The sequence below is a fragment of the Trypanosoma grayi genome, assembly GCF_000691245.1.
Source record: "Trypanosoma grayi strain ANR4 Tgr_109_V1, whole genome shotgun sequence".
NCBI lineage: Eukaryota > Euglenozoa > Kinetoplastea > Trypanosomatida > Trypanosomatidae > Trypanosoma > Trypanosoma grayi.
In genome coordinates, this window is record NW_008825728.1 from 8,054 (window position 1) to 31,416 (window position 23,363).

The window sequence follows — 23,363 nt, forward strand, 5'->3', positions numbered from 1 at the left end:
AAAAAAAAAGTAGGTGCAAATGATCCAAGGGGGAGACATAAATGCATGTTGGGCGCGCTCAGACCCCATCACCATGCATCATGACGAGATTCTTTCCAACAGTGAAGCACGGAGGGATGAGTTTGCTGCCTCCAACTCCTCGATGCGATGCTGCGCAAGGCGCAGACGCCGAAGCGCCGTCTCCGGGAGCTCGTCATCATCATCGCTGTCGGACACAGCACAATTGTCCTTTGATGGGGTAGACTCGGCGACCCCCTTTGTCCAGCAATGCTTGAAGAGGCGTGAAGCGTTACCCACTCGATCAGAAGACTGGACACAACCGTTGTTGTCCCCTTTCCTTGCTTTCTCTTCCTTGTTCTCCTTCTCCAGCTGCTGATAACCCTCTTCGGCATCGCCATTTGTACCTGAGCAATTGCATACACAATGTGTATTCCATATACTCGAGCGAAGCTCCAACCACCCCTGCGTTTCTTGTGCCTCGATTTTGCTTCGCCCACCTTCCTCCATCTTTTGAAGTAACTCTACAAAGGCGCAGTGCACGGCTAGCCTCTGCGAAGGCGACCCCATCGCAGTTACAGACATCCTTCGTGGCCCCAATTCGCCACCCCCATTTTGGGGACCTGACAGGGGCCAGCCGAGTACTGTGTACGCCATTTGCAGATACCTCTCCGCCTCCGACATGGCTCGAAGAGCCTCCTCCTGCCAGTAGACAGTTTCTTCTTGGAGGTCCTCCACTGCCCACGCCGCATCCACTTCACGCTCCGTGTGACGTGTTACCATGTTGGCCATAAACGTTGAGGTGGAAGGCATTTCATCGACACTCTCAAAACTCCCATTAAGTATACCCGGCCCATGGGGACTCATGGGCCCACTGAGCGATTGGCACGGACGAGACACAACCGGTTGCATACCCCCACACCAAGAGAATAGAGAGGATGGTCGGCGGACATACAAATTTGCTTCATGAGATGCCAAGTTTTGATGTTGTTGTTGCTGCAAGTAGTGCTGTGGTGGGTGCGGCTGAGGTATGGAGAGCATAGGCATTGGCTCCTCCACTTCGCTGACCCCGTGAGCAGCCGACATGAGGCGCTCGTAGTTGGCAGCCATGGTTGCCGGTATGCGCTGCAGGCAAAATAACATATCCTTCACGTTCATAGGGGCTTCCTGCTGTGTGACATCTCTGACACGCGTCAGGTGCCATTCTGGGTTCCGTACAACTTCCTCAGCGGGGGTGCGTACAAACCGAGAGACTTGTGTCAGGGTGGTTGCTGCATCCTTAAGTAGTCTAAGCAAGACTTCTCCATAGCACTTGGCTTGCCGCATCCCTTCAATATGTGAGGCGGCTACTTCCTCAATGAAGTGCCGTCGGATTCTCTCTTCTTCTCCAATCTGCTGCAGCAAACGCCTTGAGTCAAATGTGGAGCCGCAAAACCGCACGGGTGTCGCCGCATCTTCGGCCTCAGTCCCCTTCGTTGAGAAGTCCTGGAACACAGAGAGCTTTCCTCTGGGGACCCCAACAATGCGTCGCGGTCGTTGGGCGACGCTTTGAGGGCTTATTTCGTGAGAGGGCGAATGACGTCGCAGATCTGAATCCTGTGAGTAATCTAGCATATCAACTAACGCACGGGAGGCCTTCGCCCGAGGAGAGGTCGCAGCGGTTTTGTACTGCGGCGATGTCGAATACCCCCTGGCCATTGCAACACGGCTACCGCTGCTACTATGCGCAGCTGAAATCCCCGTGGAAGCTCGGTCACGCGTGTCTACGCGGTGTGATTGAGTGTTCATCTGTGGCACCCCCATGTTGATGCGACCCTTTGGCACAATGTGACGCGGTGGGGAGCTTCGCACCAGCATCGGCGCCACTGCTGAAGTGTCTCCGTTTGGGCCATCCGACAAGCCGGTGAGAATGCGCTGCAAGTGGAGTTGCGCGCGTGGTGTCGCCTCCTCCAGCATACTGTGGCCGTCACGTCCTGCTTCTGATGCTGCACAAGGCAGTACTTAGCACGTTCTCTTTCCTGTTTCCTGTTCAATCACTTGCTCACTCACTCTCTACCTCTCACTCCTTGTCTTCAGCCTTGCGTGTGCCTGTGTGAGTGTGGAGTTGCTTGATGAGCAAGTTGTAGAGTCTATTGTCGTCGGATATTTCTTCTTTCCACTTTGCACCTCTACTCACTCTCTCCTACGATTTCGAAAGCGATAGCACTTGATGTATCACCGACGGCGTTTTGACGCTCTTTGGACGGATCACCCTTCTTTCTTTCCTTCTTTCTTCTGCACACCTTGTATGCGTCTGCAGGCACTTTGTGTGTGTGTGTGTGTAGGGGGGAGGGGGGTATTGCCGCGCAATGAACAAAAGCAGAATAAATCAATACTATCCAAAAACATCAGGGGTCACACACGAACGGGCGCAATTGCACGGAGGCAAAAAAAAAAAAGAAACAGGGGTGCAGGGGTAAAGGGGATCTGATCATACCCTACTTTTTCACCGCCCAGCACCTCGGGGTTGCTGGGTCTGCAGAAACAAACAAAAAGATCTGGCGCCCCACCAGAAGAAAAAACACGATTAATTGGTCCATTGGAGCCTATTCATACACCCATACGCCGACCAACGCAGAGCAGTGATCAAAATGCCCCAACGTGGGAGTAAACGTCATGCCAAAGAGTCCGAAACCCTGTACAACTCGCGTTGTGCCGCTGCATACTCCATTGATATCACCGGCGAATCTCTATCGTATGCCCTTCCCCTTAAGTGATCCAGTATATACCGCCTCCCATCAGGACCGAGCCGCACATTCCACCCAGGTGGCAAGTTACGCTGCAACCGGCCCACAATGGTGTCGTATAGACTGCTTGCAGCAAGTGAAAGACGTCGTGAGGAGTTGCTTTTGTTTTCACTCTCTCTCATGACAGAAAGAATTGGAGGCAGAGAAGCACGTACCTCTGTTGTATTCGTTGGAGCCTTCCAACGGCTGTCTTCACTCACGCTGCTGCTGTCGCTGTCGCTACTGCTGTCGCTGCTGCTGCTGGTTCCACTGCTGTTTTCACCGCTACTATTCTCGCCAAAATGCATGGGAGGAACAACATCAGCGCATCGTCCCGGCACCGCTTGTGGTACCCCCTTATGGACACCACTCGGACTGCATTGTTGTAACTGATGATACGTACTAGTCTGCTGAGGCATACCGCGTGGCATACCAGCAACTTCATACGATGGCGGTTCATATTTTGTAGTTTTCTGCAGATTGCTGCCTGCTTTTGGGTACAGCAGAACAAATCCCTCCCCCAGCGCTGGCCTCGCTCGCGCGGTCGCTGTGACCATCGCCAAATCCTTTTCCATTGACACGTACATATAGTACCCGGTGCGGCGAGCGAGTTCCTCGAGCTCCCCCAGATCTTTGCGAAAATAGTGCCCCTCAAGGCAGTACGTAAAGAAACCAAAATGTGGTGTTGTGGTCTCTACATCTACAAGGTCAAGGTCTCCGCCATAACTCGCCAGCGTCCTTTCGACACCTTTAGAATCCTGTCGCTTCAACTCGGCCGCGTACTTGGAAAAGACCTGAACAAGGTGCCGCGTCCAACGCCGAAAAAAAGCATACCCCGACGAGTTAACTTCATGTCGAAGCGAGAAGGAAGCACCCAAAGCACGCACCTCCCTCGGCACTTGACCATTAGGCTCCCGGCGAATGTTTAAATCACACCGTGTTGTGGTATAGTTCCACTCGTAGAGAAACGGGCGTACGCATCTACGGTACATGTCCATTAAGCGTGGGTTTTGCAACGTCTGCACTGGAATTGGAAAAGGATCGGCGCCAACCTCAACTGAGAGATTAAGGATTTTCCGCCTCTCCGCCTCCCATTGCGGAAGGTAATGAAGAGCAACCTCAATACGATACAGATACACACCGTCGAAGAGCTTCTCCCCGCAGAATACACCCATGTCCTGCGCGAGGAGTTGCAGGAGTGTCACCACCTCGCGGTGTACGCTACGATTTGTAAATGCCCACTTTAGCACGAGTGGATTATCTTCTGGCGCTTTAGAGCCTTCGTCGTGCAGGTAACGCAACTCCTTAGCGAGCATAGCCGGCAGGTATGGGTTCTCGGGGCCACTGCGCAGGTGGAATCGTCCTTCAGAATCAGCAACGACGGCGATACAGGAAGGTCCGTAGGAGGACACCAGCGCGGTGAGGGCCTCTCTTTGGCACGATGTGATTGAAAGCAGGGGAATGTCGCCAAAGAGGGAGACATCCCGAACCATTTGTGGGAAGCATTTCAGGAATTTCTCCGGAAGCGCCCCCGCTGTGGCCTCACCGGCGGAATACGCCAAGGAGATTTCCAGATCATCGCTGCGGGATTGGAGCGGTGCGCCATCGTTGCTTGAGACGCTCATGAGGCCGTGCTTAAACATGACCCTGTAAATGGAATGAAGAGACAGAGCCAGAGAAGTGTGCCGATGATAGCAGGGAATAGCCAGCACCACCACCATCATCATCTTGACATCCTTTTTTTCTTCTTATTTTTTTCGCTTTTGCCCAGCCTCCCAGCCATTCCTTTGTTTTGTGGTGCGCCACAAAAAAAAAAAAATAAAACCGTTCCATTGCACTAAGGAACCATTAGGGACATTTGCTGCTGGAGGGCTTCCCATTCGGATTTTTCCTTCTGAAGCACTGCAACTGCATCACACGCTGCACGAAGCTTCACCTCTAAGGCGTTTAAGCTGGTTTTGTACTCGCGAACTGCTCGATCGGCTTCCTCCTTTAGTGTTTCATACCCCTGCTGAAGCCGATGCACATCTCTTTCTGCTGCGGCAACCTGAGACTTCAACAACTCCGCCCCTGCACCCTTTCCAGTCGGCGCAGAATCCCCAACCGGAGAGATTGTCTTAACTACCGCATCCGAAGTTGCGGTGGCCCCGACAGTCGTGGCGGCATTGAAAACTCCAGCTTCAGACGCAGAGCCGCCATCACTCAGTCGTGGCCGCTGGAGGATTACTGCGGACCTTAGCGACGTCTTTTCTGTGCCACCCGAACTGCCATTGACGGAATTTTCACAACAGCCCATGTCATGCTGGTCACTCGGCACCAACGGTGCGTTCTCCAGAACACCAATCAAGGATGGGTGTTGGAACTCGTCCCCTACGGGGTCAAATCCTTTGGCCTGCAACTGCCCAATGAGGAGGCGGCGCGTGTCCATGGCCTCCTGAAGGGCCTTGCACAGCTCCATATTTTCCACTGACGCTGCTTCCTCCAAGGCTTGCACTTCATCTTGGTTGCCGCGCTCTAGTCCTCCCATTTCGTGTTTGTAATCAGCCTCAATGCCGCGCAGCGCGTCGTCAAGTGATGTCGCATGCTCCAACTGTGCATCGACGGACTCGAGCTGTAGAGCCAGCTCTTCCTCACGATTACATGCCATGCGATACATCTTGCGCAGGCTTTGGTGGAATACCGAAACGGGATGGTTCACCAAGTGGAAGGTGTGACCAAGACAGCAGCGGTCTACTCCGTCCACGCGGCGCCGCAGACGCCCGCAGAAAAATTCCCACTCGGCTTCGCACTCAGAAGCTTGCACTTCTGATGTGCTTTCGGCCATCCGCCACCGCTTCACATGCGCACTATCCTCTATTGTAGCCTCCATGTTGGCCAGTTGCTGGAGGAGTGAGTCTTGCCGCACCTGCCGCAAGAGTAACTGCGTGTTCTTCTCCACGAGCATGTTGTCTAGCATCTCAAGTTCCTCCACAGCGCGCAGTTCATTCAGAACAACGGCAGTATCGGCACTAACCTCGCGTGTGCGGTCGCGTACAGACTCCTTTTCCCGTTGCAGGTCCTCTAATCGTCTTTGCAGTTGTCGCAAGTGGCCCTCCTTGAGCCCCTGCTCCGTCTCGATAGCTTCCGCGAGATATTTCAATGCCTCAAGCCTCTGTTGAGCGGCCGCGACCACGTCATGGCCGCCACCGCACGCCATAACCGCACTGGCAGCCCGCGGGGTGTGCAGAGGCACCTTTGCTGGATGGATGTTTATGGCAATGCCCACCTTACTCTTCCTAGGGCAGAAAACCTAGGACCCATTTGACAGAAAGGGACACCACGCGCACAAACAAAAGAACGAAATAAAGAAAAAGAGAAAGCGAGAGAAATACATTATCTGTAGCCAAATATCACCGATCTCTGTTGTCAATCATTTGCACATGAAGCGTGCAAACCAATCAAAGTAGAGGAGTGACAAACAATCATATAATCCATCGCATCTGTACTTACATACCAGACGGAGACAAGAGGAAGAGGAAGAGGAAGTAAAGAAGCGGAGAAAAGGTACAGCGGAGTGGCGTTAACCTTTCCCTTTGCCCATATTCTTTCACCCCATTTCCTTTTTCTCCATCGCCTGATCGCCAAGCAGAGCACCCATACTAGAAGGAAGAGATAAAGGGATTCAGCGCGCAACACGCCTGCCCTCCACGGCTGCAGCTGCAGCCTCTATGCCTTCCGTCCCTGATCAATCGGCGCCTCTCCGGCTTTCTCTACCTGCTGAATAACGATCAATAGGTACTTTGTGTCGGGTGCCACAAGTACCTCGTGCTTGTTAGACCGAACACGGAGAAAAAGAAGGTCATTGTTGTTGTCTAGTTCCATCACCGTGCTCCGGGCCTTCATGGCCAGACTCTGAAACAGCGCGCTGTACTGCACCGCAAGGAGCCGAGAGTGCTCCTGAAAGGTGTGGCGAATGGGAATACCGTCTGTGTTCACGATGATCATCCCCTGCACGCCAGGGTGGCTTGTGATCTGCTTCACGAGCTCCTCAATATCGCCACCACCAGCAACCGCCATTTTTTTCTTTTGTCCTTCTCTGTGGATCTGTGTTTGTGCCTCCCCTGTTGCTTACCCAACGACACAACCCACCGGCGAGGCAAGAGAAAAAGGAACAAAGAGAAAAAAAAAAAGCAGAGCCGACTACAGGGGGGAGCCAATCCCACAAGTAACTGTGGTGCAACGCACATTGATTTAAGCAAAACCAAAAAAAAAAATAATAATAATTAAATAACGGACAACACTCCCTATAAAGGGTGCAACGAAATGCCGCACGGATCCCTTCACAGTCAAGTGTAGGTTTTACGTGTTGCGTTCCTCTCGGCCCATAACGGCGTGGGCGAACGCGCACGTGTCTCGTGGGTACACGGTTGAAAAAACAAACATAAGAAAAAAGCAAAAGCTTTTTTCGTTTCTTCCTTGGAGCCAATGTGACTATAAATATGAGAGAATGCATCCTTGTAGCGGCAAGGTCTTAGCCACAACCATCACCGACACAACAACAGTTCTCCGTTTAAAATTTTACGACTATTGCGGCAGGAAGAACACAATTACTTAATGTCCTCTGTTTCACAGCTGGCGCAGGAAATCCCGATCACTGCCCAGTTTTGTAAGTTCGAATAACAAGGAAAATACGACGCCATTCATAACCGCAACGCATGTATTCGCAGTTGTACCCTTGAAAAAACCTCGCCAACCCTCAGTATGAATGAGATCATTGACGATATGTCGTACACGGGCGAATGGCACGCTCTTCGTGGTGCTAAATATCCCAGGAGGCAGAGCCTGCAAACGCGTGTGGAGAACGTCAATGGGATTAAACACCACCGTCGTTGCAGCACTAGCAACCGTCCCTGCCATGGCGTTAAGTACAGGATTGTCAGTTGGAGAAAGTAACCAGTTCTGCTTCCAGAGTGGCTGCTGCTTCTGCTGAGAATCGCTTTTCCTGCGTTCAAGCTCCCACCGCGACAAGATGGGATCTGTAAGTCTGTACAGAACCGACTTGGTTTCGCTGTAGAGGGCCCACCACATCCCACTCGCGGGTAGTAACACAATGCCTGGGGACAAACCCGCGTACAGACCACGTAGGCCACCCCACACGCGTCGGGTAAACGATCCACCTGGTTGCTGGTAGAAGCCACACACCTCCCGCGCTGTTGCCCACGCAGATCTGTATACGTTAGAGGCGGTCATGCCGTAGCCAGCTGTCATTTGACGGTTGCACACAACAGCAAACGGTGTGATGAGAAGAAGAGCAGCCGCGTCACCTGCCATGCCACCCACAGCTGCAGCGTGACTATTGGCGTTGAATTCGTGCCCCTTTCCTAAGTCTTTGCCCAGAGCAGGAGACCCGCCCTCCAGCTCCTCCTTCACAGACTCCATGGTGAGGAGGTAGACAACTTCACCGATGAGGTTCCCCACCGTGGCTGCGCCAAAACCCCGATAGATGCCACGTACGCCACCTCTTGACGGCACGCCCTTTGGCCCTACCTCACCGCGGTACGCCTGGCTCATGAGTGCAGACACCGACGGCGGTCGGTCCTCGTGTGTCACGCGTTTACGGGCAATGGCGACGTTAAGCGGGTGAAATAGCACCGTCCGCAGAATTACATTTGTGCTGACAAGGGCGAGCCATGTGGGAGTGTGCAAGTCCGAGAGGCCTCGGTTCACCGCGTTTGTCGAAAGCGAGTCTGACAGCGCCACAACCACAGTTCCATGACTATCCGACGCGCCACATGCTGCATCGCACATCGTAGCCGTGCTTATATCCCTATAGTGCAGGTGAGGGGGAGTATATTTGTGTACACAATGACCAAACAATACACGACATTCTTTACACTTCATTATTGAGTAATGATGTTGACAGTCGATCAAAAATTCCACACCCATTTTTTGTTTATTGTATATCATTGAAACTCTTTCCCATAAATTTGCTGATAATCAATAGCTGCCTTTCCCCGACTTTTTTTTTTTGGTGCATTCCTCCCTCGAATGCGAACTAGTTACATTTCGACGACCTCATCGGAGAGCACACGACCGTGTTTGATTACTAGGAGCTCCTCCTGACTGTTGCGAATTGTCACTTTCCCCTTCACAACGACATGGTCTTTAAACTCCACCAGGCCTTTCACAATAAGCTGGGTGCAGTGCTGCAGGGAAGGCACGCCGTCCTTTATGAGTCTCTCAAACCCAGATATTGTCTTGTAATGCTGACTGTCGAGGTCAACCATCGGCGGCTTGCCACCTCGCTCCTCCCGCAGAACAAGCCGCTGGTCTTCCGTGACGACATACGCATCAGAACGCAAAGCGAGGAGGTCAGAGCACGTCTTCACTGGTGCGAAACGCTCCCGCGGAACTACCAATGCTCCTGAACGGCTGAAGAAGGTGATGGCCGCGCCCATGGCTGTTTCCAACTGATACACCTTTGTTGAATTGCCATCGACAGGGTTCACTGTCTTCGCATTTCGAATGACGGAGAGTGGCAGCGTCCCGCTGTGAGCGTCCATCGCCTTCTTGAGGGCAGAGAGATCGACCCATAGGTTGTTCGTGTTGAAGAAACGATGCTTTGTGATATCCTGAAAACTGTCTTCATCCTCTTTCAGACACTGCGCAGATTCTCGAAGAATAAACCGACGCTCTTGTTTCCCAGTAGCACTGTCCGTGACAGTTTGGTAAGCAAGATGACCACCCTTCTTGTCGGAATCCGTCCGCTGGCACACTTCCATAAGGAACTCCAACTGGTGTTCCTGCATATAGGTGAGTATTCGGGCGTCAAGCGTTGCACCGAGATTGTCACCGTTTGAAACAAACATGTAACGATACCCCTTCCTGAGCAACTCATCCAGTTTCCCGCTACCGTAGAGAGCGGTGTATATGTCTCCGTGGCCCGGCGGCGCCCACTCAGACGCAGGATCGGCCTCATAGGTGACAGGGAACAAATTGTCTTGACGAATCTTTGGCACAAAGTTCTGCATTAGCTCCACTTCCGCGTCAAAGGTGTCAAAGAGGCGTGGGTACTTCTTTAGGTACGCCTTTGTGTCCGCCGAAGTGGAGAACGAATTCATTAGCATGAATCGTAAGTTGTTGTCGCACGTCTTGCGGAGATGCTCCACTTGCAGCGCGGTGAAGTCCAGGAACGTCTTGCCATCCTTAACGGGAAGGAGGCTCTTAGCAGTACGCAGCCCCATGCCGGTGCCGAGGCCGCCATTGAGCTTCAGCACCACTGTCTTCCCGAGCTGCGCGGCGCCAGTCTGCGCGCCAAGGTTCTGCAGCGCGTCGAGCGCATCCACCGGGGAAATGCTGCTCTCGGGGATGTTTCCCGTCTGCCCGCTACTGATGGCCGCGTGCTGGGCTAAGAAGGTCTGGATGCACGCTGGGTTCACGTTCTTGGCCTGCATCTTCGCACGGCAGGCGGCGGCCGCCTCTGACAATGGGGGAGCGGACGGCATGGTTCAATTCAGCACACACAATGATCGCGGACACACTAAATGGGGCGCGGGGGGAACGCGTGCACAGTTTCAGTGGTCAAAAGACAGAACGGGGAAAGCAGCAAAAAAACAACAACAACAAAAAAAGAAATAAAGCCCAACAAGGAAATACAGCAACTTCATTAAGCACAGAATAAGCTGACTCTCAGACCCCATTTGAAATAGACATTATTTCCTTTGTTATTCCCCTTTTCCTTTTCCCATATCGTTTAATCGTCACTCTCTCATTTCTTCTTCAAACTTGCGAACGCAGCCAAACGTGCGTCGCTCACTCGTGCATCAGTGAAGCAGCCGCCACCCATCTGGTAGATCCACAACTCTACCCAACAACCCTCACAACTTACTACTTATGTGGTTAGGTGAGCGAACATATCCTGCAGCTCATCCTTGTCGATTTCGTCGACATCATCTTCAACGTCTTCCCAGTCCTCCGCATCGTGTGACACCTCGTGGCCCCTTGTTGTACGGTGTATTTTCAAAGCCTCTTCGACAGCATGTAGATCTGACTGGTGCTTCGTCTTCTGCTCCTCCTGCAGCTGACGAATGTACTTGCCCAGCTCCCGTCGCTCCGTTTTGGCGTTTTCGCCCTTTCGAATCCGCTGCCGACGTGCCTCCAAGTCACGGGTATGCTCTTTGAGCACCATACGCTCGGCAGCTTGCCGCTTCAGTAACTGGCTGCGCTGCTTCCGCAAAGAGTCTATTGTGGTGAGGAGCTTCCTAGCTGAGGACCGGCCTCTCGCCTTTTTGAGGCACAGTCGCGCACCTTTTGCCACCGTAATGCCACCACCACTCGTAGCCACAGCACTGCCCAACACGGAGCTCCTCTTGGACATCTTCAGCTTCTTCTTGCGAAGCGTTCGCGAATTCCCCCCGAGTCGGCGACTACCCATTCCTAATGCCACACCTTTCTTTCCCTTCCTTTTGCTTTTCCTTTGTGTTCAGTGGCGCGGGAAAGGCACAGTTCGAGTGGCGTGACAATGATGGCGTACGCAGGCGCGCGCACGCACGCACACACACACACACACAGAAAACAGCCAAACCCAAAAAACAAACAAACACATCATGTGGAAAATTGCGCAATTTACATGAAGACTTTCCAAAAAGACGAGGTCAAGCACCACCTTTCTCTCTCTCTCTCTCTCTCTCTCTCTCTTTCTCGGCCACTTTCTCCCCCTACACAAACATACACACACACACAGAGCCATATGCCCATCCAAGCTAGGCTCCAGACCCCAAGGTGGTCGCAGCCGTCTGCATCATCAGCTTCTTTAGTCTCGGGTTTGTAGCGCGTCCCACCCGTACTTTGAAGGATGCGAAACCTTCCATTGGCGCAGGTGACGGCAGCGGTGACATTCTCTGACGGCTCTCCAGCAATGGTGTCTCATGGGCCTCTTTTGGGATGTCTTGTGTCCGAAGCCGGCAGCTACGTACGTAATCCGCACCACTTTCCTTGTGCAAGACACATTCCCGCTCGGGGGTACGTGTGAGATGGGGAAGCGATGGCACTGTGCTGCGCTCCAAGTTTGGAGAGGCGCGCAGTAGCGGGATTGGGACCCCACGCGGCATGCTACTGCCGCAGCCGCCATGGTTCCCACTACTCGTGCTTTTGAGCGCCGTTTCGGAATCGCCAGCGTCGTATTGAACTTGTTTACTTGGAGCCACCGGCAGGTGGAAGTGCGCCTTCGGACCCTTGCTGGCACCGGCACTGTTGTTGTTGTCGTCCGTAGCATCCATCCCGCCGCCCACACCACTGCTAGTAGACGAGAACACTTTTATCCGTGGAAAAACCGCATTCTCGCTGTCTGCGGAGAGCGAGCTCTGATTTCGACTCAACGCAGAACTCGAGAGATCCACAATGTTGACATTTCTGGTGTTAGTGGGCGGCGTGAAGAAGGAGAGGAAGCTCGGAAGAACAGTTTTGCTGTTGGTGCCCCTTGGTGACTCACGCATCGTGACGTCCTGATGCATGCCGCTTCTACTGTCACTGAATGCATCATCTACTGACGGTGTGATGCTCTTTTGGCTAAACGGCAGACCCGCCTCCTGTGACACAACTTGTGACATTGTGGACGATGTGGGGCGAAGGGCGCTGCCACTATCTTTCTTCTTCGGTAGATGCTGCTGATGCTGGAGCTGCGTTGTTTCTTCAGAAGGCCCAGGAAATAGCCAAGAGAGAGTGCACGCATCGTGCCCTTTCCGTTGCGCCGCTGGGGACTGCGAAGCATTGTGGAAGCTCCTGATCGGTGTTATATCTGTGTTGGGCGGCCATCTTGAATGCATTGCAGTAATCGAAAATGGTGAGGGCTGTATTCTTTTTTTGTCTTCCTCCTCCGCTGCCGCCTCCGCCCCTTTCTCGACACCGTTCATGGTCTGCACACGTTCCCGCAGCCGTCTTCGCCGCTCCTCTGCGACAAAGTTGAGTAGTGGACGATTCAGGAAGCGCAGAGGCATCGCCTGGTACTCCTCCACCAACCTAAGCCGTTCTTCATGCTCCTGGCAGAAAAGTTGTTCTGCCCGGCGCACCGCCCATGGTTCCTTCATGTTTGACAGGAGAGAAGCGTATAGCGGCGGGGAAGCATGTGTGGCCTGAACCGTGACGGCGAACCAGTCGATTTGATGCATAAGCTCACTGTGGCGATTTTGGAGGTCCAACTCCAATGCCTTGCGTTCAATCGCCTCTGTTCGAACAATGAGATCCGTAAAGGCATCGACCACACGATGCAGTGATGCCTCAGCTGTGTTCAATGACAACGTCTGCTGCTGCTGCACCACGTTACTAGAGCATATGTCCCCCTCACCCTCCTTTAACGAGGGAGGCCTGGGAAGTGAGAGGCATAAAGCTTGCAATTGGTGCCGTGTTTCGCATTGCTGCGAGCCGTACACAAAGGGGTGAGAAGTATTGTGCGCCACACTGTCAGCATCAGAACTGGGACATCGTTCAGAGCTTCCGCGCAGCAGTGGGTAAGACGGAGACTTCCGTCCAAAGAGTTCGTCCAGCAGCTGACGCGCACCCTCTTCGGTATGCAGGGCCGAGATCCACGAGGACACACTATCGTCACCCAAGCCCATCACACAACTGCCGGCGCTTTGAATGGAACTGGTGCTGCCGCTTTTGCCACTATTTCCAGCCTCGACAGAGGATACATCCAGCGGATTACCTTCTAACGGCAACACGCCGCTGCTCGCCGGTGCGGCGGCAGAAGGATTTGAGGACGAGTCGGTCACTTCTACATGTAGCGGTGGCGGTGGGCAGGGGCAATAGCCGGTACAGCGGGTAATTTCCCTGTCAAGCATGGATCTTGGTACCATCGGTGTCAAGGTCTCTTGAGAAGCTGTATTCATCCAATGCAAAATATTCAGAAGTTCTGCACGTTCTTTGCGAATGAGGCATCGCGCAGCCATGGCGCAACACTCCTCACATAGCTGCCTCTCATCACGTTGAAGAGTGAGAAATAGAAGGCATCGTTTCGCCATGTACTGTTTAAGGTGTTGGCGCACTACGTGCAGGGCCCTGTTGTATTTCATTTGCTCGTACAACCAATGAGTAAAGTGACGCTCTTTCTGCGATCTGAAAACGCGCTGCAACAGAAGCGCACTCTTCTCCTTTGCCGCCAGAATACGACCAATCTTCTCGCGCAGGAAGGGAACGAGCACCCGAGCAGCGGCCTCGTGCCGCATACGCCTCCTCTGCTGGCGAGCGCGCCACGCTGTTTGAATCTTGAACGCCGCCCGCGGCTTTTCGATGTTTTCCCAGACCACCCATTTGCGATGACGAATAACGACGCGGCGCATGGCGGCAACGAACAGGGTGCAGTAGATTGAAACAACCAAACTCCGCAGGGACCGGTTGTTCCACCACTGACGCGTGGATGCAATCGTGGACATGGACCCGTAGCGTCGTCCGACCGCCGAATTGGTGTTCGACGCAACCGACCACTTCACCACCACTACGCGCCCTTGATTAGTCCCAGGCCTCGGACTAGCATATCTGCCTTTCCGCTTGCTGCTGGCGGCCAAACTGCCTTGGCGACGCGACGCAGCTTCCGTCGCCGTGGACGCCAACACACGACTGCCAGCCGCTTGCCGTATCCCGCGTGGTTTTGGCACCGTTTTTGACTTGGAGCTTCCGCGCCTGCTCTCCATAATCCTGCGATGCGAGGGGATCCTGGCCCCTGCGTTTTACGTGAGGTCAATCCAACACAAATAAGAACACGAACAATGAGAAATAGAATGGGGCAAAAAACAAAAATGATAAATCTATTCAGAGTAGCGGATGAGAGAGAGAAAAGCAAAAAAAAAAAAACATCCCCGTGAAAGGGACCGATGCCGCGCCTGGCTGATGTAACACATACACGCGCGTGCCCCCAAAGAGCAAAAAGGAGGCTGAGGGAGCACAGCAATGAATCTCTTCGGTTATGTCCACGGCATTCCGTTTGGGAAGAACAAAACTCCAATTCCCATCCAGATCACAAATATGCGCAGCATAACGACCGTGTAACCTCCCCATGGATCATTAACGATCTGTCTGCTCCAATACCAATAGAGCGCGGGGGAGGACATGATGAAGCGGTTTACTACATTCACATGCACCACGCTCACCCCGATTAAGATCAGAAGCAAAAGACAAACCGTGTTTGAAGACTGCACAATACCCTCTAAGGATTTATGCAATGAACGCAACTGTGTGTGTGTATTATTCCCTTTTTTGCTATTACTGCCCTTCACATCAGCAGCACCCACTGGAGATGACGCCGTTGTCATCTTTGCCCGAGTTGGGTGAAGATAGAACAACAGAATACTTCGCATCGTAAAAAACAGAATGGGGGATGCTATGACCACGTTCGGGGCGTTCTTTAGCGTGTACGACGAGAGAAATCCTACGTTCCAGTAACGTTTCTGCATCCACCCGTAGAAATGCCAGAAGTGATTGCCGATCGCCTTCCTTGATGCGGCATCCCACAATGGGACAAAACGACTGAAACAAAAGAAGTTCATGAACACGTACGGCGACATAATAATCAATACTTCTAATACGGTCACTGTACATCGCGCAGCACTCGGCCATCGCCCAGGCAATTCTGCGGTACCGTAGAAACGGGCGTAACGTCTCCTGTAGGTGCTGAAGAAGAACAACTGCAGCACAATAGGATATAGCAGATACCCAATGTAGAGGAAGGCATTTGAGCGTGCAAACCCTGCCAACGTGAAGCAAGCCACGGCTCCAGCTTCGGTAAGTGCACCCACTGCCGAATTTCCACCCTTCGCACTTGTCGGCAGAACAAGGAGATACACACCTAAGAATGTCAGGAACGAAAAGACACCCTCTGTGTACACAACCACGGTGAAAACAACTGTAGGGTTCATAATCCACATCAACATTGCCCCGCCCACCTCCCGCCAGAGTGTTTGCGTGTTGTCGATGTCACGTGCCTTCTCCTTCGCGACCCAACGCGGTGGCGGTGGCGGCGGCAACTCATCCAGCCATGTGCCACCCAACGCCACCGTATCCTTCTTCATCGGTGCGGGCCCAAGTAGCGTCAGAACAGTGGTACGGCGCAGAAAAATACCGGCCGCACCGCCCAGCAGGACATTAAGCAAGCTCAGTTGAAAGGAGACGGGAACAGCCGCAAGGGAGGCCGGCAAAACGTTCGTGTTTAGCCACGACATGGCCTGTACCATGAATGGAACGAGTGGGAAGAACACACAATTATTCTCGTGCGAGTAGCCATTCTTCGCCACGTGAAAGTAGTGAACGGCATCCCAGTTACGGGGGTAGTCGAGAACACTCCACTCTCTGCTTGTATCCTCGTATAAAAGGCCACCACTGTCTAGGAGGAGGTCCGTGCCAATCAGTTTTGGCAGCACTGCACGGCAGAACAACATCGCCAGCAACACGATCATACGGCATCCACACACAATCAAGAAGAGTGAAAGCTCTGAGCACCGGGCAAGACGCAAGAGAACATCTTTTGGTGCTGCGTTATTCATATTTTAAATTAAGCGTTGAAATGTCGCAGCCGCCTTAAAGTCACCACACAGATAATAAAAAAGAAAGAAGAGAAATGCAATCAAAAAAAGCGAGAAAAAAACAATCAAACCCATGGAGAGCACCCCCCCCCCNCCCCCCCCCCAAGAAAAAAAAATAGATTAATAAAATGGTTTCTACACTCCCTGACCAGATGATCGATGTCCTGGCGTGGCAAAAAAAAAGCAAGTGTTAAAAAGCTCTGGCAAAGCCCATTACACGCACGGGCATCCCCTTCACGCAGCACACTCACCCATGTCAAACGCAATCAGCAATGTGGCACGCAGCTACCGTACAAGTTCGCCAGTTGCTCGTTTGGTGGCTGAAATGGCGAGTCACCACACCTACTGCGGTCCAATGCCTCCTTTGCCTGGTACAGCAACTCTTGCACTTCAGATACATTGTGTGCAAAGGGGTAGTACTCGCCTCGCCGTTGGTACTCCGGGTTGTTCCGCATTTTGGAGTGGAAGTAGGTGTGCCCCCAGAGCAGCGCGTAGGGTGTGTACCACACACCAACCAACTCAATTACAACAGAACCTGGTGGCAAGAACTGAAGCCACATGAGGCCGTTACCATGTACACCAATCAACACATCAGTCATAGTTACAAGACGTATTTGTTCCCGAATAGGAATTGTTTCAAAGGCCACAGACTGTGCCTCGAATCCCATGCTCTGTGCGAGATTTATAAGCTCCGGTATGTTAGTAAGTCGTCGTGTTCTGCCCCGCCTGTCAATCAAGGTTAGACGATACTTGTTTCCACACGGCCGTGGTTGACTAAATGGTACGCCCATTAGTTCGAGGAGAGTGGCGCTGTAATTTCGTGCCTCCTCACCCATCATGCCCTTGATATACCGCTTATCAATGACACCGTTCTGGTAGCACGCCGTCTGAACGCTCTGCCCAGGCACCAACGGGTGAATCTTCTCCGATCGATTCGTCAAGATGCGGTAGAATGGCCAGTATGGGTTACCTGCGAAAGGGAACTGACTATCCTGCCCATACTTTGGGTTTTGGGTCTTCTCAAAGTTTAATGGATCGCCTAGTTTCACATTGCAGTACCCGCCCTTCTTCCGCCTACCTTTCGCTATCCGAATGTAAACATCAGCGTCTTGCTGTTCGACTGCGCTTTTGGTATGAAAGGCTGGTAACAGCGACAGTGTCATGTGAAACAAATCCTGACACCAGAACTGGAGGATCCAACCCTTTGTAACGGTGTTGAGAGGGGCCGGAAGCACCGCCGTCGCATCATCCGGCAGAGGAGAGGACCAGTACTTGATATAAATCGATGGACTATGGCGTGAAAATTCGTTGCAGGCACGCAAACCTCCCTTGAACTTTGATGACGACCGTTTGGGGTCGTGAAAAAACAGCAGGGTGCCACGCTCCAGACAAAAGTTGTGCACCTCGTAGTGACAGTAACTAATCTGCTTAACGGTCGTTATGAATGGCCCCCCATCATGGCCGCTATTCGCGAATCTGGCGCCGTGGATAGTGCCGGAGTTGTTGTGCACGACAACCTCAACAGGAGGATCGGCATCGGATGACTGCGTTGGTGGCACAAGAGTCACCAGAGATGTTGTGGTGCGTGGGAATGAAGAAGAAGGCAACCGAACTTGTTCTTGTTGAGGTTGTTTCTGTGGTGATAGCGCTGGGGAAGGTGAAGGAGATAAAGAAACAGGGGCGACTTGGAGAGGTGTCTTCTCATCCTCTTCGATACTCTGAACGGTAGCTATTACCTGCAGCAAAATCAATACGACCACTAATACCAGCAGAAGCAAGACGTTGCGCCTCGATGCCACAATAATACCCCCCCACCAATCATGTGCACGGTTTTGCGAACTCCACTTCATCTGACTACACAAGAAATCATAAAGTTTATAAAGTAAAACCAGCCAAGAAGCAATTATAAATAATAACATAGGTACACAGAATTTGAAGCATGTATGACATTCGCAAGAGCGGTTCGGAGATACAGGAAGAAAATAGAGCAAAAAGGGAGAGGCAGTCAAGAGTAATGTTTGCTCATGCGTGGGTGCGGTGGTGCACGTACTCCATCAGCCATTGGGCCTTCGGGCTGCCGCACATCGGGCAGCAGCGTGGGTCTCTGGCACGCGCCTCTCGTTGGCGACCTAAACTATATTTCCGCTTACGCAGGTGAGGTCTTTGGGCCAATTCCCTTGCCTCTGTGACCTTCTTCTTCTCCACTTCGTATTGCAGCCAGCTGTGCGCCACCTCGTCGCGCAACAGCGTCCGAGGCCGCGCGGCATACACGGAGAAGCAGCGAAGACACCGGAAGAGAGTTTGCTCCCCGCTCTGCACCAACTTACTCTTCGCCACGCTCTGCTGCAGTCTGATGCTGTGCTCCACCGCTTCGCGTGCACTGGAGCGTGGCGACAGGTGCTTCACAAGCTTCAGTGCCGCTGTCGGTGCCAGCGCAACGTCAACGAAAGGACTCACCTCCTTGTCTGATGGCGCGCGGTTGTGGGAAAGGTGAAAGGCGCGCCGCTCCTCTTGCAGGCACGCCATGTCTTTCCGCAGGCGGATGCAGCGCCGCTCGGCCTCATTGAACATCTCGCGTAGTGCTGTTTGTTGTGCTACCAGTGCGTCTAACGACATGACCCGCTGTGAAGAGTTGACACCGTCTTCGTCTGCCGAAGCACGTCTAGCAGACGATGATTGCTGTGCTGAGGGATTCACAGACATCGCCGCTCTCTCAAGTTTCCTTGCATGGCGAGAAGGGATTAGGAACGCGTCCGTGCTACGTGCTGACGTTGATGATGATAATGATGTAACAGCGGCATCCACCTTTGTGGCACCGATCCCCTCTAGCCCTGCCGCCACCGCTTTGTTCCCAACTTCCACTGCTGCCGTCCCGCTGGCGTGCGGGTGCTGCGGCCTGTCCAGTTCCGCCAACAACGCACCGCGGCGCAGAGCACGCCGGGGTGTTATGTGTCGTTGGGGGACAAGTCGGCGGGTGTCCAACGCTGCGCCCTTGCGGTGCGGTAGCAGCAGCAGCGACATCCACCGCAGCATTGCCCACCTCGCGTCCCTACCTTGATTGCGAGCGTCTCGGAGGCAATACACACAGACAAAAAGAAAATACACACAGAGAGAGACACACACACACACAGAGAAAGAGAGCAAAACAAATGAACACAGTGCTACCACCCCTATTTCACCTCACTTCTTCATTTTACACCTCTCTCTTGGCTCATCCAAGTGGTCCGCTTTTCTTCAACCCCCTTTTTTTTCCACTCATCTCTTTAAGGACTACTTGGCCAGGTGTTTAATCGAATACGGAGCGAGGCTTCTGTGTCCTGTTACGTTCACTTTACCTTTTTCCTCTTGCTTACGGGATTCGCTGCCTGTTTTTTCTTCTCATTTCCCTCCACTGATGCTCGCTGCTGAGGCCGCTTGGCCTGGGGGCTACCAGCACACTGCGGCGCATCCCCGTCAACGCCGTTTCCATCTCCCCGGACACGCTTCCGCCGCTTCGCTCCTTCACCACTCTGGACGGACATCTTCGTGGGCACACCTTCTGCTGCTGCTGCTGCTGGTAGCCGCTTTCCGGCTTTGGCGGGACGCAACGAGAGGGGCGCGGCTGCCCTTTTCCCAACTCTCGTCCCTCTGGACCCCTCCGCCGATGTCCACGTTGCAGGCATTAACGCCCCACGACTGACGCGAAGAATGTCGTCATGTAACTTCTGGCAGACCTCTCGCATCGGCGACGGTGTGATGGTGATAACGTAGATGGCGCGAGGCGCAAGGCAGTCGAAGAAAACCATACAACGGTCTCGTGTGGCGGCACGCACACTCCGCACAACGTGCGCAGCAGGCTCCCGCTCAACAAGCTCCGCCAGATATACTTTGCTCTTCTCCTCCTCCAACTCGTCCAGCTGCCACACGCGCGACATCATTTGAGGCATTATCGCCGCCTCTGGTGATGATGATGATGCTCCGCCCAATGTAGACGAGGGACCTCCACCGTGCTTATTATTGCTGACGACAGTGCCCGGCGCTGCTGCAGCATCCACCGTATCTGCTGCGGCAGACGGGGGTACGAGTAACCGGTCAGGTTGTAGAAGAAGATGCGGGTGAAACGGCATGTGGAGGTCAAACGCACTTGGGTCTGACGTGAACACTGCCGCCTCAACATTCGCCGAGATGGCGTGACCATCGAGGTGCGTCAAGAGCGTCTTCACCACCCCCTTGGCCAACTGAACCACACGGTGCATGATCATCGGTCTTGGTGTGTGGGCCGTGAAGGGGCTCTCCAGTGGGGCGTATGGAGTCGCGATGTACATGCCCTGCTGCTCACCCATCGTCCGCACGAGTGCAGCAGCATCTGCCTGCACCTTGCTGTCTACGGAGTAGGGCAGCACCAGCGGGGTTGACCAGTCGTGTGTGGCGAGAAGCTGAACAAAGCGCATGAATCCTGTCACGGGAGTCTTTGGTGGGTTCTGCCCGAGATATGCATTTGCCACAAGCAGCTCAACCGCCTCTGGTAATATGAATTCCAGCATTAGCATGGCACTTAGCCAGCGTTTTGCCAAACGAGTAGCTGTGGCGTAGCTGTGGTGACCAAAGGCAATGGTACGCATAAATTTGGCGTGCTGCACACTCCAGAAAAGTTTGCGCTCAATCATGGCAGCCTCTGCCTCGCGCTGTAGCGTCTTTAACAGAGACACCTCACGGTAATGCGCAATGTATAACCGAAACAGGTATCCTTTATAGATGATATCAACAGAGGTGCTCGTGCATGATGTGCGTACACTGAACTTCTTGTCCTCATTTTTCTCTTCTTCTTGCTGTTGTTGCGGGTGCCCGTGGAGGATTCTGTTTTCCTTTTTCACTCGCTTCTTTGCCTTCTCCTTGCTGCTGTCGCTCCCGTAGTGCTCCTGCAGCACCCTGGAGAGTTGTGCACAGATGGCGCCCTTAATAGTCGCGATGGCCTCCGGAGTATCAGGAATCTTATTCTTGTCGTCGATCGTCAGAACACCGTGAATGGGCTCGATGGTGGGTGCCGTGCTAAGGCCAGCGAAGCTCGGCTGCGTGAGATCGTCTGCCGTCTGCGTCAGCGCGAGGTGTGGGCGCACAGGGAACGCCTCTGTGTGCCGTTCGCTGGCGGCGATGATGTCGAACGCAGTGATTTTGCACGGCAGTGCCGTGCGTGGGACCTCCGCGATCATCGTCTCGACGTCCCTGCACGCCTCCATCAGTGACTTCTGCATGAATGGCGCCGCATCACGCCACTCCGCACCGACGCGCTCTGCCAACACACCTTCAAGGCCACCCAACAGCACCGATACGCGCGCGGCCGCATCGACATGCTTGCGTAGCGCGAACTCCAGCACGCGACGCATGACTGTTGTGGCGGGCAACGCGATGGACGTGTGGGCGCCGGCGTCCTCGTCGAAGCGCCACAAGACGCAGCGGTAGATGCCGCCGTCGGGGAACTGGCGCGTCGACGCGACGTCCTTCCCCCAGAATGCATTAAAACGCTCAACACCCTCGGCGTCCTCCAGCGCAGGGCCGCGGGTGAGACGGTTGCGTCCCTCCGCCTCAGTCGACAGCTGCACCGCCACCTGCACTGCGTCATCGCTGCAGCGCCACACCGTAGTGTAGTTCGCACGTGCGCCAAGCGCCTCCCGTACAATCTCACACAGCGCTCGTGCCTTCTGCGTCGACACGGAAAACGCGGCACCACTCGTCTTGACACGCGCCGTGCGGTCAACCTCCGTTAGGTACCCCGTTAGACCCTCTACAACGAGGCAGACATCGAGGCGGAGCTGCAGTGGTTGAAACGGTGTCTGCATAATCGCATCCGCGGAGTGCGGCAGCTGCAGGGCCTCGTCCGCAGCCTTTTTTATGATGTGGCGGAAAAAGTCCGTGGATGTACGGAAGAGCAGGTTCATCGTCTCTCCTGTGAGACGCAGCACCGCCACCTCACCCTTCTCTTCCGCTGCTGGAACTGGCGCCTCTTTATTATTAATTTTGTTGCTGCTTTCGCCTTCGTTGTTGATATTTCTCTCCGTAATGTTGCGCGACAGATACACCCACACCGCCCGCACGACGTTTTCCTCCGACATGGCGGGAGNGACGACACCCTCCTCGACAAGCCGCAGTATAAGTGCAGAGATGTGGAAGCTGCTCAGACCCTCAGGGTGCCCTGAGGTGCGTGAGGTGAGACCCACGTGGTGAGCCCAGCACTTGAGGAACACTGTGGCACGCAACAGCGAGTGGCTCTGCGAGTATAGCTCGTGCAGCTTGCGCAGGTGCACCGTCATGAGGGCATCCTCCTGCACCAGATAGCTGTAGTGCGGGTGCTTGCGGACCGCCGCCGCGCTTGCAATTCGGCCCGTCAGAGCGGTCGGTTGAAAGTGCACATCAACGTGAAATGTCTCACGACGCATTGCACCACCACGTTTTGGGCGGAGGAACACCACGCGCACGATTTGCTTCTCCGTGTTGGCCCATCCGCCGCCACCACCGAAGGGGACGCGCTGCACGTCCCACACCACACGTGAATGCCGCTCCACTTCAGCGTCTTCGTCGTCGTCATCATCATCATCATCGTCTTTACGCCTTCCTGTAGCTTCCGCATTTGCCTTTTGCAGCCGCTGTTCATTGTATTTCTTCAGAAAATTCTCCACCTTCAGCAAGAAAGCATGTCGCCGCTCCAAGTACAGGCCGTCCTGGATGTCTTTTAGCGAGCACACCTCCTCCGGCAGGGTAAGCGCGAGGTCCGCGCCCACACCGTGCTCAAGTTGCGTCTCGTAGAACGGTGATGAGTGCACACATGTGCGTAGCAGGAAGCCTCCGACAGTGTTAATAGGTCCTTCCCGCTGGAAGGTGTTGTCAGTGCCTTGCTGTGGATGCTCACCATCTGCTGTCCTTGTTGTGCTTGCTGCTGCATGCGAATTAAAGGAGTAGTTGTGTTTCTGGTAGAACTCATTGAGACACGCGTGTAGTTGCCGTAGTCTCAGTTCCACACGCTTGATGAGCGCGTCCGACCAATGCAGGTGGTACGGCGTGAGTGACATAAAGGCTT

At 53.7% G+C, this 23,363-nt stretch overlaps 12 protein-coding genes across 12 annotated transcripts; all 12 read right to left on the reverse strand.

Annotated features, from left to right (window-relative positions):
* Positions 1-78: 78 nt before the first annotated feature.
* DQ04_01091020 (hypothetical protein) lies at positions 79-1,953 on the reverse strand (the record flags this gene model as incomplete). The annotated part of the gene is made up of 1 exon (XM_009310190.1): positions 79-1,953. One exon carries the CDS (start codon positions 1,951-1,953, stop codon positions 79-81), a length of 1,875 nt encoding a protein of 624 aa, XP_009308465.1.
* Positions 1,954-2,650: 697 nt separating this feature from the next.
* Positions 2,651-4,405, reverse strand: DQ04_01091030 (hypothetical protein; the record flags this gene model as incomplete). Its single annotated transcript, XM_009310191.1, has 1 exon — positions 2,651-4,405. The coding sequence occupies one exon, from the start codon at positions 4,403-4,405 to the stop codon at positions 2,651-2,653; it is 1,755 nt and encodes a 584-aa protein (XP_009308466.1).
* A 194-nt stretch (positions 4,406-4,599) lies between these two features.
* Positions 4,600-5,958, reverse strand: DQ04_01091040 (hypothetical protein; the record flags this gene model as incomplete). The annotated part of the gene is made up of 1 exon (XM_009310192.1): positions 4,600-5,958. The coding sequence occupies one exon, from the start codon at positions 5,956-5,958 to the stop codon at positions 4,600-4,602; it is 1,359 nt and encodes a 452-aa protein (XP_009308467.1).
* Positions 5,959-6,467: 509 nt separating this feature from the next.
* DQ04_01091050 (putative dynein light chain 2B, cytoplasmic) lies at positions 6,468-6,818 on the reverse strand (the record flags this gene model as incomplete). The annotated part of the gene is made up of 1 exon (XM_009310193.1): positions 6,468-6,818. One exon carries the CDS (start codon positions 6,816-6,818, stop codon positions 6,468-6,470), a length of 351 nt encoding a protein of 116 aa, XP_009308468.1.
* Positions 6,819-7,367: 549 nt separating this feature from the next.
* Positions 7,368-8,549, reverse strand: DQ04_01091060 (mitochondrial carrier protein; the record flags this gene model as incomplete). Its single annotated transcript, XM_009310194.1, has 1 exon — positions 7,368-8,549. The coding sequence occupies one exon, from the start codon at positions 8,547-8,549 to the stop codon at positions 7,368-7,370; it is 1,182 nt and encodes a 393-aa protein (XP_009308469.1).
* Positions 8,550-8,800: 251 nt separating this feature from the next.
* Positions 8,801-10,246, reverse strand: DQ04_01091070 (putative UTP-glucose-1-phosphate uridylyltransferase 2; the record flags this gene model as incomplete). The annotated part of the gene is made up of 1 exon (XM_009310195.1): positions 8,801-10,246. The coding sequence occupies one exon, from the start codon at positions 10,244-10,246 to the stop codon at positions 8,801-8,803; it is 1,446 nt and encodes a 481-aa protein (XP_009308470.1).
* Positions 10,247-10,632: 386 nt separating this feature from the next.
* Positions 10,633-11,175, reverse strand: DQ04_01091080 (hypothetical protein; the record flags this gene model as incomplete). Its single annotated transcript, XM_009310196.1, has 1 exon — positions 10,633-11,175. One exon carries the CDS (start codon positions 11,173-11,175, stop codon positions 10,633-10,635), a length of 543 nt encoding a protein of 180 aa, XP_009308471.1.
* Positions 11,176-11,503: 328 nt separating this feature from the next.
* DQ04_01091090 (hypothetical protein) lies at positions 11,504-14,428 on the reverse strand (the record flags this gene model as incomplete). Its single annotated transcript, XM_009310197.1, has 1 exon — positions 11,504-14,428. The coding sequence occupies one exon, from the start codon at positions 14,426-14,428 to the stop codon at positions 11,504-11,506; it is 2,925 nt and encodes a 974-aa protein (XP_009308472.1).
* Positions 14,429-14,698: 270 nt separating this feature from the next.
* Positions 14,699-16,273, reverse strand: DQ04_01091100 (putative mannosyltransferase-II; the record flags this gene model as incomplete). Its single annotated transcript, XM_009310198.1, has 1 exon — positions 14,699-16,273. The coding sequence occupies one exon, from the start codon at positions 16,271-16,273 to the stop codon at positions 14,699-14,701; it is 1,575 nt and encodes a 524-aa protein (XP_009308473.1).
* A 305-nt stretch (positions 16,274-16,578) lies between these two features.
* DQ04_01091110 (hypothetical protein) lies at positions 16,579-18,162 on the reverse strand (the record flags this gene model as incomplete). The annotated part of the gene is made up of 1 exon (XM_009310199.1): positions 16,579-18,162. One exon carries the CDS (start codon positions 18,160-18,162, stop codon positions 16,579-16,581), a length of 1,584 nt encoding a protein of 527 aa, XP_009308474.1.
* A 172-nt stretch (positions 18,163-18,334) lies between these two features.
* On the reverse strand, positions 18,335-19,345 carry DQ04_01091120 (hypothetical protein; the record flags this gene model as incomplete). Its single annotated transcript, XM_009310200.1, has 1 exon — positions 18,335-19,345. One exon carries the CDS (start codon positions 19,343-19,345, stop codon positions 18,335-18,337), a length of 1,011 nt encoding a protein of 336 aa, XP_009308475.1.
* Positions 19,346-19,638: 293 nt separating this feature from the next.
* On the reverse strand, positions 19,639-22,725 carry DQ04_01091130 (hypothetical protein; the record flags this gene model as incomplete). Its single annotated transcript, XM_009310201.1, has 1 exon — positions 19,639-22,725. One exon carries the CDS (start codon positions 22,723-22,725, stop codon positions 19,639-19,641), a length of 3,087 nt encoding a protein of 1,028 aa, XP_009308476.1.
* Positions 22,726-23,363: the final 638 nt, after the last annotated feature.